Raw genomic sequence first — 17,235 nt, 5'->3', positions numbered from 1 at the left:
CCTCATCTGAGCAACCAGCAGCAGACGATGAAAGTCTGCCACGTCAAGTGCACAGCAAGAAGACTATGACAGTCTACCAAGATTATTTGAGCCACCAGAAGAAGACTCTGACAGTCTACCCAGCTCATTTAACCGACAAGAAGACACTGAAGGTCTACCCACTGTATGTGCGACAAGTGACAAAGGCTTCACAATTCCCATATAAGATGTGCAACATGATAGCGAGACTGACTGTTCTCCGCTAATATGTACAGAGGCACTCGACAGTCAAAATGAGATTACTAGTGACGCCAGCGACAACTCGTTAATTCAAACCTCATCCACTTGAGCCTCTCCACAAGAAACTGCATTCCTGAACGTTTTGACTCCAGACGGGGAGCATCAAGAAACCTCAGAAGATTCAAGTGAACCTGAAATGACTCCGGACGGGGAGTGTCAAGAAACCAAAGTTGATTCAGGTGAACCAGAAAGGGCTCCAGACAGGGAGCATCAACAAGCCAAAGATGATTCAAGTGAACCGGACATGACTCCAGATGGGGAGCACCGAGGAATCAGAGACGGCACGCTCAATGAAACAGCAGATGCCACAAAGGACACTGAGACAAGTAACTTTGTGAAGGACTCGAATTCTCCACTCGGTGTGGTCATTGAGCGCAACAAACACAACAAAACCTACAAAAACAACAACAAAGACAACAACAAGAAGCGTACCAGAGGCAACAAACACAACAACAAGCATGTCAATAACACCAATGACCACAACAATAAAACAACAACTGGTACGACATAGTACAACTCTGCCCATGAAGGACAATGTTACTGCTCAGCTCAGACCAATGGCAAGAGTGCAAACATACCATGGCATGTCAACACATCTTACCAATTCATGTTTGCTACACTGCAGACAAGCAAACCAGCTTTCAGGGAAGATGTCATCAAGAATTGCGACCACAAGCATTAAAAAAAAAGAGTCCACCTCAGACAATAAAGTGATTTGACCGTTTGAACACCTCCTGATGACCTCTTGGTCACGTCAACACCAGGACCCTGACGGCGTTCACAAGGGAATGACAACATCAACATCAACAATTCCACAACAGCACAAGAAATCCACTCAACCATGTAAATTCATCAACTTTGGACTCATAACTATTCTTTGGTGTTGTATAATTCTCAATGTCATTATAACTATTATTTGGTATGGTAAAATTATCAACAGCATCATAACTATTATTTGGTATTGTATAATATTGTATAGTCATCACAGTCATCATAACTTGTACATGTCATCACGTATCTACCTGTTTTTGTTCAATTTTTGTTAACACTGTACAGGAAATATGTAACACGGAAAAAGGGGGGGATGTGGTGATATGCATCACTGTAAATACACAAGGGGTTAATGTATATACACTGTGACTAAGTAAACACTAGAGGGAGCACCAGAGACATCATGACATGCAGACATACGGCTAATGAACACATAGAATAGGACACGACCAATGGGCAGTCAAGACACCCAGAGGTGACACTACCACAAGGGGGCATTACACAACCCATACATAAGGACAGGGCACACATGCTCTTTCTCTTTCCACAGGCGACACTTCGAGAGTAGGACAGGGGCAGATCAGAAGCATCACACCCACCACGTGGCTTAAAGCAGACTGGTTAGTTAGACTGAGTTACTATAGCAGGATTAGCAGGAGAGTCGAACTCATAGAGAACTATGCTAATGGTTCAATAAATCACACTGAACTTACTTCAAAATCTGGAGTATCTTATAGTCAAAGCTGCATCGAGTTGCAGCCTGTGTTATCCCAGAGTACATAACACAACAGGATATATTTGTAACTATATTATGTTTCTATCCCTATTTCTGGATTCGCCGCAAGTGGAAACATCTTCACTGAATCTATCAAATCCGATCCCTTCCATCATTTGAAAGATCTCTATCAGGTCTTCTCTTTTCTACAGTAAAGTTGATCAATCTTTGCTGTTAGTTGAAGCCTCTCAGTTGCTGTCAATCTTTTTGATACTTTCTCCTGTGCTTCAATATCCTTTGTGTAACATCCTCTTTCTATTCCATGTCTGCAGCAATGGGAATTGACAATTCTCAGCAGCTTGTAACAATGTGAGGGTCATTTCTGTTTTCTGGATATAGACAGTCCGTCTCTGTCAACTCAGATTTGTGTTTTGTTTATTTCAGGAGGTAGCATCTCGGAAGAGGAGGTAGGACATGAACTTTACTGAAACTCAGGGCAAGTTGGTAAAATTACTCAGCAAAGTGTTTGTGGTCAATTTATAATCAACTCTTTAATATTTACAGGATTAGCGATGAGGGTGAAAATCTGTCACTAGCAGATGGTGTCCTTTCCATCGGAAAATTCAACAGCCCTTTCCCGTTCCCAGTGTGGAGAGGAATGCTGGATGTCATTAACCCTGGTAAAACTCAGATAAGTTCCTCTGTCCTGATTTATATCTTATATTTCAATCATTATCCATATAAATATCAAAGACACCGGGCAGGATTCTCCGGTCCGCCAGCCCCCTTTTCCTGGGCAGCGGCCCTCACCGGCAGCGGGATTCTCCGTCTACGTCACCTGCCAATGGGATTGCCCATTGTGGCCACCCCACACCGCCGGGAAACCCGTGGGCGTGGGAGCGCTGCCGGTGCAACGGAGAATCCGTCGGCAGAGAGAATGTTTAAGAGCTTTGTTATAAAGAAATGAGGATAAAAATGGTCCTGATTGGAATTAAAGTCTGATTCATGCACCTAATCCACTTTCTAAACTTCTCAGCTCGGTCAGCTGAAACTGTCAGCTCCCTAAACATCACCAATACAGGAACTCTCAGATGAAGCTCTATCTCCAGAACCCATCGATACTTTACAAACTTCAGCAAGTGGAAACTCTGCCATTCCCAGCTGAACCTTTCCTACCCGAAAATCCCAGAGTGATCGTATTTAACCGCGTGTTTCCCGGCGCTCGCAGTGCCGAGAAACACATGGCAATAAAACGCCCCCCACGTTGGGTTCGGTGCCTGTGGGGAACGCGGGGCCGAGGCCGCTCATCGCCCCGTTTTGTGCAGTGAGGAGCTCCGCTCGCCCGAACTCCTCAGTGCATCGAGAGATCGGGACGCCATTTTAAAATGATATCCCGATCTCCCAGGCCACCAACGCCACCCTGACACCCCCCCCCCCACCCCCCTCCCAAGCACCAACTCACTTTGGGAGGGTCCCCAGCTCCCCTCGCAACACACACGCTGGACACCCCCAGCCCGATCACCAGCACACAGAAAATGGCAGCTTGGCACATTGGCAGTGACAGCCTGGCAGTGCCCTTGTCAGCTAGCAGTGTGATGCAACCATCAATTCACTCAAAGACACGAGGAGAAGTAAACCGTGGTTTTAATCAGCTTAGAACAGTGCCTGCCTGCGACTGGTACAATACTGGGAACCGCCTGCAGGTCAGCTGCTCTTTATACTTCCTTTCAAGGGGAGGAGCCATGGGCGGAGCCCGTATATGCCCCAACATATCCCCCTGTGGGTGAAGCCACACAATGGCCCATAGGTGGAGCCCACAGGGTTAACAACATAACACAACAGCAGAACATGATACAAATGCACTGGTGAATTATTAGCACTATACATTCACCACAGTCACCCCCTGTTAAAAAAATGAAGTCCGGCGGGGGTGAATGTGGTGAATGTATAGTGCTAATAATTCACCAGTGCATTTGTATCATGGGGGTTCATAGGTTCAGCCGGTCCGGCGCACGGATCGTGCACTGCGATCGCCGAAGCACTGGTCTTACAGCCTGTCCGGGTTGCTGTGGAAATGGGAGGGAGCCCAGGAGCCATAAAGAAGTGGGGGCTCTGGACATGGTAGGCTGGACAGGATATAGTGTGGGGGCTGTGGTAGTGGTGGTCGTGGTGGAGCCTGCAGACGCCAGGTCCCGGTAGGAGATGGTATCTTGTCGGCCATCGGGGTATTCGACATAAGCATAGTGTGGGTTGGAGTGTGGGAGCTGAACCCTCTCTACCAGGGGGTCGGGCTTTTGGCTTCGAACGTGTTTTCGGGGGAGGACTGGTCCCGGTGTCTTCAGCCAGGACGGAAGCGAGGCCCCTGAGGTAGCTCCCCTCGGGAAAACAAACAAGCGGTCATGAGGAGTCTGGTTTGTGGCCGTGCAAAGGAGTCCCTGATAGAGTGGAGCGCATTGGGGAGGACCTCCTGCCAGTGAGAAACTGGGAGATTCCTGGGCCGCAGGGTCAGTAGAACAGTCTTCCAGACCGTCGCATTCTCCCTCTCCACCTGCCCCTTTCCCCTGGGATTATAACTGGTCGTCCTGCTCGAGGTGATGCCCTTACTGAGCAGGTACTGACGCAGTTCGTCGCTCATGAACGACGAGCCCCTGTCACTGTGGATATAACTGGGGAAACGAAACAGGGTGAAGACACTATGCAGGGCTTTAATGACAGTGGGGGTGGTCATATCGGGACAGGGGATGGCAAATGGGAAGCTGGAGAACGCATCTATGATGTTGAGAAAGTATGTATTGCGGTTATTGGAGGGGCGGGGTCCTTTGAAATCGACACTGAGGCGTTCAAAGGGCCGGGATGCCTTTACCAGGTGGGCCTTATCCGGTCGATAGAAGTGCGGTTTACTCTCCGCACAGATTTGGCAGTCCCTGGTCATGGCTCTGACCTCCTCGGTGGAGTAGGGCAGGTTGCGGGCCTTGATATAATGGGCGAGCCGGGTGACCCCCGGGTGGCAGAGGTCATCGTGGATAGCACGTAGTCGGTCATCTTGCGCGCTGGCGCATGTGCCGCGGGACAGGGCATCTGGGGGATCATTGAGCTTCCCAGGACGATATACTATATTGTAGTTATAGGTGGAGAGTTCGATCCTCCACCTCATCTTATCGTTCTTGATTTTGCCCCGCTGCGTATTGCCGAACATGAAGGCTACCGATCGTTGGTCGGTGACGAGGGTAAACCTTCTACCAGTGAGGTAGTGCCTCCAGTGCCGCACGGCTTCCACGATGGCTTGAGCTTCTTTTTCGAACGAGGAGTGTCGAATTTCAGAGGTGGTGAGGGTGCATGAAAAGAACGCTACCGGTCTGCCTGCTTAGTTGAGGGTGGCGGCGAGAACGACCTCTGATGCGTCGCTCTCCACCCGGAAGGGGACGGACTCGTCCACCGCGCGCATCGCGGCTTTGCTGATGTCCGCCTTGATGCAGCTGAAGGCCTGGCGGGCCTCGGCTGCCAGTGGAAAAATGGTGGCCTTAATTAGTGGGCGGGCTTTGTCCGCATACTGGGGGACTCACTGGGCGTAATAGGAGAAGAACCCAAGGCACCTCTTCAGGGCCTTGGGACAGTGAGGGAGAGGGAGTTGCAGGAGGGGGTGAATACGATCAGGGTCGGGCCCTAGGACCCCGTTCTCCACGACGTAGCTGAGGATGGCTAGTCTGGTTGTGCGGAAAACGCATTTCTCCTTGTTGTAGGTGAGGTTGAGTTTTTGGACGGTTTGGAGAAATCGGTGGAGGTTGGCGTCGTGGTCCTGCTGATCATGGCCACAGATGGTGACATTGTCCAAGTACAGAAACGTGGCCCGCAGCCCGTACTGGTCCACCATTTGATCCATTGCTCGTTGGAACACCGAAACCCCGTTCGTGACGCCAAAGGGGACCCGGAGGAAATGGAAAAGGCGGCCGTCTGTCTCAAAAGCCGTGTAGTGGCGGTCCTCCGGGCGGATTGGGAGCTGGTGGTATGCAGACTTCAGATCCACCGTGGAGAACACGCGGTAGTGTGCGATCTGGTTTACCATGTCTGCAATCTGCATCGAGTTGCGTATACCGGTTAATGGTTTGGCTGTAATCAACCACCATCCGGAACTTTTCCCCGATCTTGACGACCACCACCTGAGCTCTCCAGGGGCTATTGCTGGATCGATGACTCCCTCCCGCAAGAGACGCTGGACCTCGGACCTAATGAACGTCCTGTCCTGCATGCCATACCACCTGCTCCTGGTGGCGACTGGCTTGCAGTCGGCGGTGAGGTTTGCGAAGAGAGGGGGAGGGTCGACTTTTAGGGTCGCGAGGCTGCATATGGTGAGTGGGGGCAGGGGTCCCCCGAACTTAAGAGTAAGGCTCCTGAGGTTACATTGGAAGTCGAGTCCCAATAGGAGAGGAGCGCAGAGGTCTGGGAGCACATATAGTTTAAAGTTAACGTACTCAGCGCCCTGTATTGCTAGGGTTGCAGTAGTGCACCCTTGGAGTTGCACCGAGTGCGACCCAGAGGCGAGGGAGATGGTTTGTTGCATCGGGAAAATTGGGAGCGAGCAGCGTCTTACCATGTCCGGGTGAATGAAGCTCTCTGTGCTCCCGGAGTCGAAAAGGCAAGGTGTCTCGTACCCGTTAACTCGGACGGCCATCATGGATCTCCGGAGGTGCTTGGGTCGCGACTGGTCCAGGGTGACCGCGCTGAGTTGCGGGTAGTCGGGGCGGCCCCGCGATGACTGTTCATGTAGATCGTACGCATCGAGCGGCGTAGCAGATGTTGACCAAGATGGCGGCCTCCATTGGTCGAGCGTGGCGGACGGTGAGGAAGATGGCTCCAAGATGGCGGCCCCCATGGCTCGCACGTGGCCGGCCGCGTGGGGGAGGATGGCCAAGTTGGCGGCCCCCGTCAGTCGCACGGGTTGTGAGGAGGCGGAGTCGGCAGACACGTTGCCACATTGCGGGGTCTGCGGGCCTGTGAGTCTGAGGATCGGGCCTGTGAGTTCGAGTTCTTAGGCCTGGCCAGGCAGACCTTGGCGAAGTGTCCTTTTCACCCGCAGCTGCTGCAGTTCACGTTGTGGGCCGGGCAGTGCTGTCGGGGGTGTTGAGACTGGCCACAAAAATAGCAGGGCAGCCCCGCATGATGGGCGGGTGGCCGCGCGGCACAGGCCTGGGGTAGTCTCTGGTCGGGGGCCCACGAGGGGGGTCGCGTGGTCGGCCGGGAACGCAGTAAGGCTCTGAAACGCAACATCCAGAGAAGTGGCTAACTTTACCGTGTCGTCCAGGTCCTGGGCCCCTTTTTCAAGCAGGCGCTGTGTCACATAATTCGACCGGACTCCCGCCACGTAGACGTCTCGGACGGCGAGCTCCATGTGCTGAGTGGCCGTAACGGCCTGGTAATTACAGTTGCGTGCGAGGGCTTAGAGGTCACGTTAGTCGTCATCTAGCGACTTCCCAGGGCGCTGGCGGCGAATGGTGAAGACGTTTCGCGCATAGACCCCGTTCACAGGCCGTACGTAGAGGCGTTCGAGCAGCGCGAGGGCATCTGTACAGGAGGCGGCCTTGTCGAGCTGGACAGAAATGCGATGGCTCACCCGTGCGTGGATTAGGCTCAGCTTCTGATCATCAGTGACGGATGGTGTGGACGACGCGGCGAGGTAGGCCTTGAAGCATCGAAGCCACTGCAAAATAATTTATTTCGCCTCCACGGCCTGCGGATCTGGTTCCAGTCTGTCAGGTTTGAGGGCTGATTCCATAGTTGTATTTAAGCTGATCAAATTGATGCGACCATCAATTCACTCAAAGACACGAGGAGAAATAAACCGTGGTTTTAATCAGCTTAGAACAGTGCCTGCCTGCGACTGTAACAATAGTGGAAACCGCCTGCAGGTCAGCTGCTCTTTATACTTCCTTTCAAGGGGAGGAGCCATGGGCGGAGCCCGTACATGTCCCAACATATCCCCCTGTGGGTGAAGCCACACAATGGCCCATAGGTGGAGCCCACAGGGTTAACAACATAACACAACAGCAGAACATGATACAAATGCACTGGTGAATTATTAGCACTATACATTCCCCACACAGGGCCACCTTGGTGCCTGTGTGCTTTGTTTGGGGTGAGCTCTGCTATTCCCCTGCTTCCCCTGCAGTGGGGCTGAGCTTCTGATGAGTGAACTGAGGAGCGGCAGCACCTGGTGTGTCACTGATTGAGCTTGGCCACGCCCATCCCGGTGATGGCTCAGCCGGGGTCTGAGGCTTTCCAGAGGGGCGGCCTGGGGGGGTCCCAAATGACCAGAGGCTCTGTGAACATTTCCAGGACACAGTGAGCAGTCAGCAGAGAGAGCAGCCAGGGGCCTGTGAGTAGCACCAAAGGGGTGTGTTTAAAACCCAGACTGCAGCAATGGGGGTCTGAGCCAGGCCACCCCGATCCCGAGGGGGACACCCCGAGTGCACAGACCTGTCACCAAGTCGCTCCCCGTTACTCCCCCCGGCCCAGGCAGCCCCCCCCAGCAAGTCCGACAATTATTGAGGCTTTTTGAGGGTTTTTTCCCCTCTCTCTGCCCCTCAGCAGCCATGGAGCCCAGTCCCCGTTTGTAAATACTTGCACTAATTCACACCCGCGAGACTGCTGCCTGAGAGGGGCGGAGCATCGTGGAAGGGCGGGGCATACTGTGTCCAATCCGCTGATTAGATTTAAATCTATGTAAATGAGGGTGTTACATGGGCCCGCTGCAGGGCACAAACTTTGATTTCACCGCCAGGGAGGGACTGGAGCCTGGCGTCGGAATCAGTGCCGGGCACAAACCTCGATTTGTGCATTACGCCCGATTCTCCGCCCGATCGCACTTCCGGTGCCGTGAAGCGGAGAATCCGCATTATTTGTTTCCACGGAGCAGAACGGAAATATCTCGGTGTTGAGATCTTCATCTAAATTTGAGAAGAGATTCGTTTATTTTGATGATGTCACCCACACCCCACAGTTACACACACACACACACACACACAAAGTTACACACCCACACACACAGTTACACACACAGTTACACACACACACAGTTTTACACACACATACACACACACAAAGTTACACACACACACACACAGTTACACACACACAGTTACAGACACACACAGTTTTACACACACATACACACACACACAGAGTCTCTCCCCGATCCCCAGTGAGTCTCCCTGCGATCCCCAGTGAGTCTCCCCCCGATCCCCTGTGAGTCTCCCCCGATCCCCAATGAATCTCCCCCCCCCCCCCCCCCCCCCCCCCCCCCCCCGCCCCGGTCCCCAGTGAGTCTCTAATTTTCTGTTTTTTCTCCCAGTCTCTGTGACCCTGGATGTGGAAACAGCGAATCCCTGGCTCGAGGTGTCTGAGGATCTGAAGAGTTTGAGATGGACCCGGACCCAGAGGAGTCTCCCTGACACCAGGAAGAGGTTTACACACTGGCCCTGTGTGCTGGGATCAGAGGGATTCACATCGGGGAGACATTACTGGGAGGTGGAAGTTACGGGGAATCGGCGCTGGGGTCTGGGAGTAGCCGCAGAATCTGTGGAGAGGAAGAGACAAGTCAGTCTGAGCCCAGAGACTGGATTCTGGACCATTGGGTGGTTTGAGGACCAGTTTTATATAAATTCCTCTCCTCAATCCCCTCTCCCTGTCGGTCAGATCCCCGGGAAGGTGGGAGTTTATCTCAGTTATGAGTCTGGGACAGTTTCATTTTACAACGTGGACACCAAGTCCCATCTCCACACCTTCACTGGGAATAAATTCACTGAGAAACTTTATCCTTTCTTCAGGACTTGGGATGTAAACCAGTTTCTGAGAATCTGCTCCGGTTCTGATCCGGATCGGGAAAGGGGCAGGGCCTCGAGTGGTTATGTCATCCATGACATCACAATGACTTGACCCCGTGATTCGGGTCAGGGGCAGAGGTCAGGGGTTGCTGGTCAGAAATCGCCATCGACAACAGTTTGTCACTAAATGTGTTTGTTAATTTGCAAATTGTAAAATCCCAATCAGAATGTAAATAAAAACAACACAAATAAAAACGTCAGAGGATTAAAATAAAAAGGAAATTAAATATCTTGAACTTTCCCTTGCAGTTCATTGTAGTGCCGATTTCAGCCGGATAATGGCGATGTTGAGCTGTACAAAGAATCAGTAAAGTTTTACAGTGCAGTATCGCCACCTGCTGCTGGATACCTGATACTGGCAGGAATACCAAAAACACAAAATGCTCAAACACTCGCTGATCAGACAATTCAGGCAGGACCTTTCTTCACAACTGAAAGAGAATTGGATCAGAAACAAAGGAGGGAAAATAAACATGAGCCTGGACTTCCCACTTCTATGTTGCTGTCACACACCGAGTCCCTTTCGGGGAATTCCACACAGCCAGTCTGGACAATATTCCAAAAAGCCCAGGTGGGAGAGTGAATTTCCCAGTTTGGGATCCTGCTGTGTGTCAGGAGCTGAATTCAAAAATCTGGGCCTGGATTCCGAATACAGAGAGGATAAGAATGTCCTCCTGGTTTAATAACTGGGATATTGGTGGATAGTTAGAATGTGAGAATGAAAGTGAAATTAGACAGAGCAACACCACCTCCCCCTGGCTGAGAATGGTATTACAGCAATAAAATTAGATTTTTAAAAACCAGTGCAGCAGCTCCTGGTGAGACTGGAACAACATGTTTCCCTGTTCAATTAACCAGCAGATCAAATTAATAATAAAACGAAAAAGTTCTGGAAAAATGTTCAGCAGTTTCATTTTACTGTGCGGAGTCTGCACGTTCTCTCCGTGTCTGTGTGGGATTCCTCCGGGTGCTCCGGTTTCCTCCCACAGTCCAAAGATGGATTGGCCATGATAAATTGCCCTTAGTGACCAAAAAGGTCAGGAGGGTTTATTGGGTTACGGGGATAGGGTGGAAGTGAGGGCTTAAGTGGGTTGGTGCAGACTCGATGGGCCGAATGACCTCCTTCTGCACGGTTTGTTCTATGTTTTTGGTCCAGTCTGTGGAGAGAGAAACAGAGTTGACGTCTCGAGTGGAATATGAATCTTTTTCAGATGATTTCCAGCATTCTCAGTATTTTGCTTTTATTACAACAGATCAAATTGTTAGATTGTATAAATATATATTCTTGGTGCAAGAACATTACTTGTCAGCAAAACAGTAAACCTAAAATCACAAACTGTTTATGGATTTATTTTTAACCCAGCAATTTCTCAGAATCTTTATGTTATTCAGGCCCTCAAATATATTTCAATGTTCAATTAGTTCGCACACCTTCACTTCACTCACTAATGTCTGATGATGTCTCTCTAGGGTTCCTCTGTTTTGATCTTTATTCAGGTAAATAAATAAAAACATTTTTTAACATAAAAATCCTCATTTCCATGGAGCAACACCGCCACCTGCTGGTTGAGATCGGGTCTCCGCAGATTTATTTGTCCTGCATTACTGACTTTGGCCACCTGGTGGTGCTGGAACACAGTTGTTTCTTTTTGGGGAGACGATTCTGTTGACTGTTTACAATCTTAACTATAACTAGCGAAGGGAGCATCACTGTTTGTGTCAGTGAGTGGCTCCATTAGTCTGTGTAGATATTAGGGATGGACAACAAATGCTGGCTTTGCCATTGGCACCCGCCTGTTCTGAGCTGCCACCATGTTCTGAGATTGGGTTCTTTGGCTCGGACTCTGGGTCTGGGACGTGGTTCTCAGACAGACTGGAGACAGACTTTAGTATCCGCTTCAACACTTGTTTATTAGGATTACTTCTGAACCGGTTACAGAATAGGCACGTAGCTCTTAGGCATGATTCCAAACTCTCCCTCGAGAGTCGAACACATGACTGACGAGAGTCATTGTTACATCATCATCAACGTCACACAATAGAATATCCCTCCTGTTAACCCTTTAAACACATCAACCCTTTATAGACACGTTAACCCTTTCCAGACACTTTACCGTTTATACAACACACGGCACGATAACACAATGGCTAGCACTGCTGCTTCATCGAGCCAGGGGCCTGGGTTCGATTCCCAGCTTGGATCACTGTCTGTGCGGAGTCTGCACGTTCTCCCCATGAGTGCGTGGGTTTCCTCCCACAAGAGAGATAAGGAGACATTTCTTCACACAAAGAGTGGTGAGCCTGTGCAATTCATTACCACAGGAAGTAGTTGATGCTAAAACTTTGAATATATTCAAGAGGCGGCTGGATATCGCACTTGGGGAGAATGGGATCAAAGGCTATGGGGAGAAAGCAGGATTAGGCTATTGAGTTGGATGATCAGCCATGATCGCGATGAAGGCGGAGCAGGCTCGAAGGGCCAAAAGGCCTCCTCCTGCTCCTATCTTCTATGTAAGTCCAGAGAGACTGACTTGTTCGGTGAATTGGGCATTCTGAATTCTCCCTCAGTGTACCCGAACAGGCACCGGAGTGTGGCAACAAGGGGATTTTCACAATGACTTCATTGCAGTATTAATGTGAGCCTACTTGTGACACTAATAAAGATTATTATTCTATCAAGAAACGGCTGAAGGCACTGGATACTGCAAAGGCTCTGGGCCCTGACAATATACCGGCAATAGACTTGTGCTCCAGAACTTGCCGCACCCCTAGCCAAGCTGTTCCAGTACAGATACAACACTGGCATCTACCCGGCAATGTGGAAAATTGCCCAGGTGTATCTGTACACAAGAAACAGGACAAATCCAACCCAGCCAATTACCGCCCTATCAGTCTACTCTCCATCATCAGTAAAGTGTTGGAAGGAATCATCAACAGTGCTATCAAACGGCACTTACTCGGCAACAACCTGCTCACGGACGGTCAGTTTGGGTTACGCCCAGGGTCACTCAGCTCCTGACCTCATTACAGCCTTGGTTCAAACATGGACAAAAGAGCTGAATGCCGGAGGTGAGGTGGGAGTGACTGCCCTTGACATCAAGGCAGCTTTTGACCGAGTGGCATCAAGGAGCCCGAGGTATACTGGAGTCAATGGGAATCAGGGAAAACTCTCCGCTGGTGGGAGTCATACCCGGCACAAAGGAAGATGGTTGTGGTGGTTGGAGGTCAATCATCTCAGCTCCAGAACATCACTGCAGGAGTTCCTCAGGGTCGTGTCCCAGGCCCAACCATCTTCATCAGCGACTTCATCAGTGAGCTCCCTTCCATCATAAGGTCAGTTGTGGGGCTGTACGGTGATGACTGCACAATGTTCAGCCGCATTCGCGACTCCTCCGATAATGAAGCAGCCCGTGTCCAAATGCAGCAAGACCTGGACAATATCCAGGCTGGGCTGACAAGTGGCAGTGTCAGGCAATGACCATCTCCTACAAGAGAGGATCTAACCATTGGCCCTTGACATTCAATGGCATTACCATCGCTGAATTCCCCACAATCAACATCCTGGGGGTTACCATTGGTCAGAAGCTGAACTGGACTACCCATTTTAATACTGTGGCTACCAGGGCAGGTCAGGGGCTAGGAATCCTGTGGCGAGTAACTCACCTCCTGACCCTCCAAAGCCTGTCCACCATCTACAAGGCACAAGTCAGGAGTGTGATGGAAAACTCTCCACTTGCCTGGATGAGCGCAGCTCCAACAACACTCAAGAAGCTCGACACCATCCAGGACAAAGCAGCCCCGCTTGATTGCTCCTCCTTCCACAAACATTCACTCCCTCCACCACTGAGGAACAGTGGCAGCCGTGTGGACCATTTACAAGATGCACTGCAGTGGGGATAAAGGGGTATTTTTCAGGATGGCAGCCGGTGACTAGTGGTGTGCCTCAGGGGTCTATGCTGGGACCACAACTTTTCACAATATACATTAATGATCTGGAAGAAGGAACTGAAGGCACTGTTGCTAAGTTTGCAGATTATACAAAGATTTGTAGAGGGACAGGTAGTGTTAGAACATAGAACATACAGTGCAGAAGGAGGCCATTCGGCCCATCGCGTCTGCACCGGCCCACTTAAGCCCTCACGTCCACCCTATCGCCATAACCCAATGACCCCTCCTAATCATTTTGGACACTAAGGGCAATTTATCGTGGCCAATCCACCTAACCTGCACGTCTTTGGACTGTGTGAGGAAACCGGAGCCCCCGGAGGAAACCCACGCACACACGGGGAGAATGAGGAAGCAAGAGGGGCGCTGAAGTGTTTGGACAGGCTTGGAGACTGGGCAAAGAAGTGGCAGATGAAATACAATGTGGAAAAGTGTGAGGTTCTGCACTTTGGAAGGAGGAATTTAGGCAGAGACTATTTTCTAAATGGGAAATGCTTCGGAAAGCAGAAGCACAAAGGGACTTGGGAGTCCTTGTTCACGATTCTCTTAAGGTTAACGTGCAGGTTCAGTCGGCAGTTAGGAAGGCAAATGCAATGTTAGCATTCATGTCAAGAGGGCTAGAATACAAGATCGAACTTTGAGCTTGGATTAGTACTTGGAACTATGATGTTGTTGCCATTACAGAGACTTGGCTGAGGGAGAGACAGGATTGGCAGCTAAACGTTCCAGAAATTAGATGTTTTAGGCGGGATAGAGAGGGATGTAAAAGGGGTGGGAGAATTGCATAACTGGTTAAGGAGAATATCACAGCTGTGCTGCGGGAGGACACCTCAGAGGGCTCATACAGCGAAGCTATACGGGTAGAGCACAGGAATAGAAAGGATGTCGTCACAATGTTGGGGGTTTACTGTTGGGGGAGCTAGAGGAACAGATATGTATTCAGATTTTGGAAAGATGTAAAAGCAACAGGTTTATTGTGGGTGATTTTAACTTTCTCGATAATGACTGGGACTCACTTACTGCTAGAGGCATGGATGAGGCAACATTTGTAAGGAGCATCTAGGAGAGTTTCTTGAAACAATATGTCGATAGTCCAACTAGGGAAGGGGCCGTACCGGACCTGGTATTGGGGAATGAGCCTGGCCAGGTGGTTGAAGTTTCAGTAGGGGAACATTTCTGGAACAGTGACCACAATTCCGTAAGTTTTAACTTACTTGTGGATAAGGATAAGAGTCGTCCTCGGGTGAAGGTGCGAAATTGGAAGAAGGCAAATTACAATAATATTAAGCAGGAACTGAAGAATTTAGATTGGGGGCGGATATTTGACGGTAAATCAACATCTGAGGGTAAATTCAAACATCAGTTAACTGTGCGGAGTCTGCACATTCTCCCCGTGTCTGCGTGGGTCTCCTCCGGGTGCTCCAGTTTCCTCCCACAAGTCCCAAAAGACGTGCTTGTTAGATGAATTGGAGATTCTGAATTCTCCTTCAGTCTACTTGAAATGGACAGGCGTCGGAATGTGGCGGCTGTGGTGGTATGTATTAGGGGTAATGTGGTACCTGTGAGGCCGAGCGGCTATTGGCTGACAGGTCCCGGGTCCTGGTTGGATGCCGACTTCTGGCTCCACCCTGAAGGTGGAGTATAAGAGCTCGAGCTTCTCCCCGCAGCCTCATTCTGTTGCTGAGCTGCTGGGGACAAGTCTCGCTTAATAAAGCCTAGGTAGACTTCATCGCTTCTCATCTCGCGTAAGTCATTGTGCGCTACAATTTATTAAGCGAGCTTAAAAGACTATGGAGGTCCGGACCACCCGGAGTGCCTGCGGATCAGCCCCCATGCAGCAAACTTGGCGGCCGTGTTCAAACACTGGCTAGCATGCTTCGAAGGCTATCTCCGAACGGCCCCCGGCTGGATCACGGAAGAGCAGAAAATGCACGTCCTGCATTCGAGGGTAAGCCCGGAAATTTACTCACTAATAGAAGACGCAGAGGATTTCCCGACGGCGCTCGCATTGCTGAAGGGCATCTACGTTCGGCCCGTAAACCAGGTCTATGCGCGCCACCAACTCGCGACGAGACGGCAAATTACCGGAGAATCGTTCGAGGAATTCTATGGCGCGCTGCTAATTTTGGAACGAGGCTGCAACTGCCCGTCGGTGAACGCGATCAAACAGACCGACCTGCTAATTTGTGACGCATTAGTGGCAGGTATGAACTCTCCCCAAATTCGTCAAAGACTTTTAGAAAGAGAGTCGCTAGGACTCTCAGAGGCACGGGCCCTTGCAGCCTCCCTTGATGTGGCCTCCCAAAAAGCCCGCGCCTACGGCCCCGACCGTGCGGCAGCCCCTTGGGCTCCGTGGTCCCCCGTCGCGACCAACTCCCCGACACCCCCCCCCACCCCCCCCCCACCCCCCCGCAAGCTTGCGTGGTTAAAGCGCCAGACCATCCCGGGGGGGGGGCCCGCTGCTATTTTTGCGGACAGGCGAAACACCCCCGGCAGCGCTGCCCGGCCCGCGCAGCTATTTGTAAAAGCTGCGGCAAAAAGGGCCATTACGCGGCAGTGTGCCGATCCCGGGGGGTCGCCGCAATCCCCGCCGCACTCCTTGGAGAAGAATGAGGACAGCACATTCCAAGCACCCCCCAACTCCCCCCAGCGCCCCATGTGCGACCTGCGGGCCATTTTGGGTCCCAGACACCATGAGGGGAGGTTGGGCGCCGCCATCTTGTGGCCCCCCAGCCACGTGCGATTCATGGGGGTGGCAATTTTGTCCACCCCCGACCGCGTGCGATTCATGGACGCCACCATCTTGGTTGACAACAAAGGACCCCAGCATCGACGGCTCCACGGGGTCCGAAGAAGACGCCGCGACACTACTACCATGACTGGCTTCGGTGACACTGGATCAATCGTGGCCCCGGACGCTCCAGACGACGACAACAACGGTGCTGGTCAACGGATACGAGACGCCATGCCTGATCGACTCCGGGAGCACTGAAGGTTTTATTCACCCAGACACGGTAAGACACTGTTTTCTGACAATCCATCCAAGCACGCAAAAGATTTCCCTAGCTGCAGGATCCCACTCAGTGGAGATCAAAGGGTTTTGCATCGCAAACCTAACGGTGCAAGGGAGGGAGTTTAAGAACTACAGGCTCTACGTCCTGCCCCAACTCTGCGCACCCACATTACTGGGATTAGACTTCCAGTGTAACCTTCAGAGCCTAACATTCCAATTCGGCGGCCCAATACCCCCACTCACTATCTGCGGCCTCGCAACCCTCAAGGTTGAACCGCCATCCTTGTTTGCAAACCTCACCCCGGATTGCAAACCCGTCGCCACTAGGAGCAGACGGTACAGCGCCCAGGACCGGACATTTATCAGGTCTGAAGTCCAGCGGCTGCTGAAGGAAGGCATAATCCAGGCCAGCAATAGTTCCTGGATAGCCCAGGTGGTAGTCGTAAAGACCGGGGAGAAGCAAAGGATGGTCGTAGACTATAGTCAGACCATCAACAGGTACACGCAGCTAGATGCGTACCTTCTCCCCCCCATATCCGACATGGTCAATCGGATTGCTCAGTATAAGGTCTTTTCCACCGTGGACCTCAAGTCCGCCTACCACCAGCTCCCCATCCGCCCAGGTGACCGCAAGT

At 51.2% G+C, this 17,235-nt stretch overlaps 1 protein-coding gene across 1 annotated transcript in view; it reads left to right on the top strand.

Moving 5' to 3' along the window:
* LOC140389167 (uncharacterized) overlaps positions 1–9,937 on the top strand; it is a 188,978-nt gene extending 179,041 nt beyond the window's left edge. Inside the window, exons 14-16 of the mRNA XM_072473328.1 lie at positions 2,210–2,232; positions 2,330–2,445; positions 9,111–9,937. Of these exons, the coding sequence (XP_072329429.1) occupies positions 2,210–2,232; positions 2,330–2,445; positions 9,111–9,694 (723 nt within the window). The 3' untranslated portion in view covers positions 9,695–9,937. The remainder of the gene's footprint in view (positions 1–2,209; positions 2,233–2,329; positions 2,446–9,110) is intronic.
* The last annotated feature ends 7,298 nt before the right edge of the window (positions 9,938–17,235 follow it).

The sequence above is a fragment of the Scyliorhinus torazame genome, chromosome 14, assembly GCF_047496885.1.
Source record: "Scyliorhinus torazame isolate Kashiwa2021f chromosome 14, sScyTor2.1, whole genome shotgun sequence".
In the NCBI taxonomy this organism is placed as follows: domain Eukaryota; kingdom Metazoa; phylum Chordata; class Chondrichthyes; order Carcharhiniformes; family Scyliorhinidae; genus Scyliorhinus; species Scyliorhinus torazame.
Note: the sequence above shows the minus strand (reverse complement) of the source record. Positions and strands in the feature narration are given on the sequence as shown.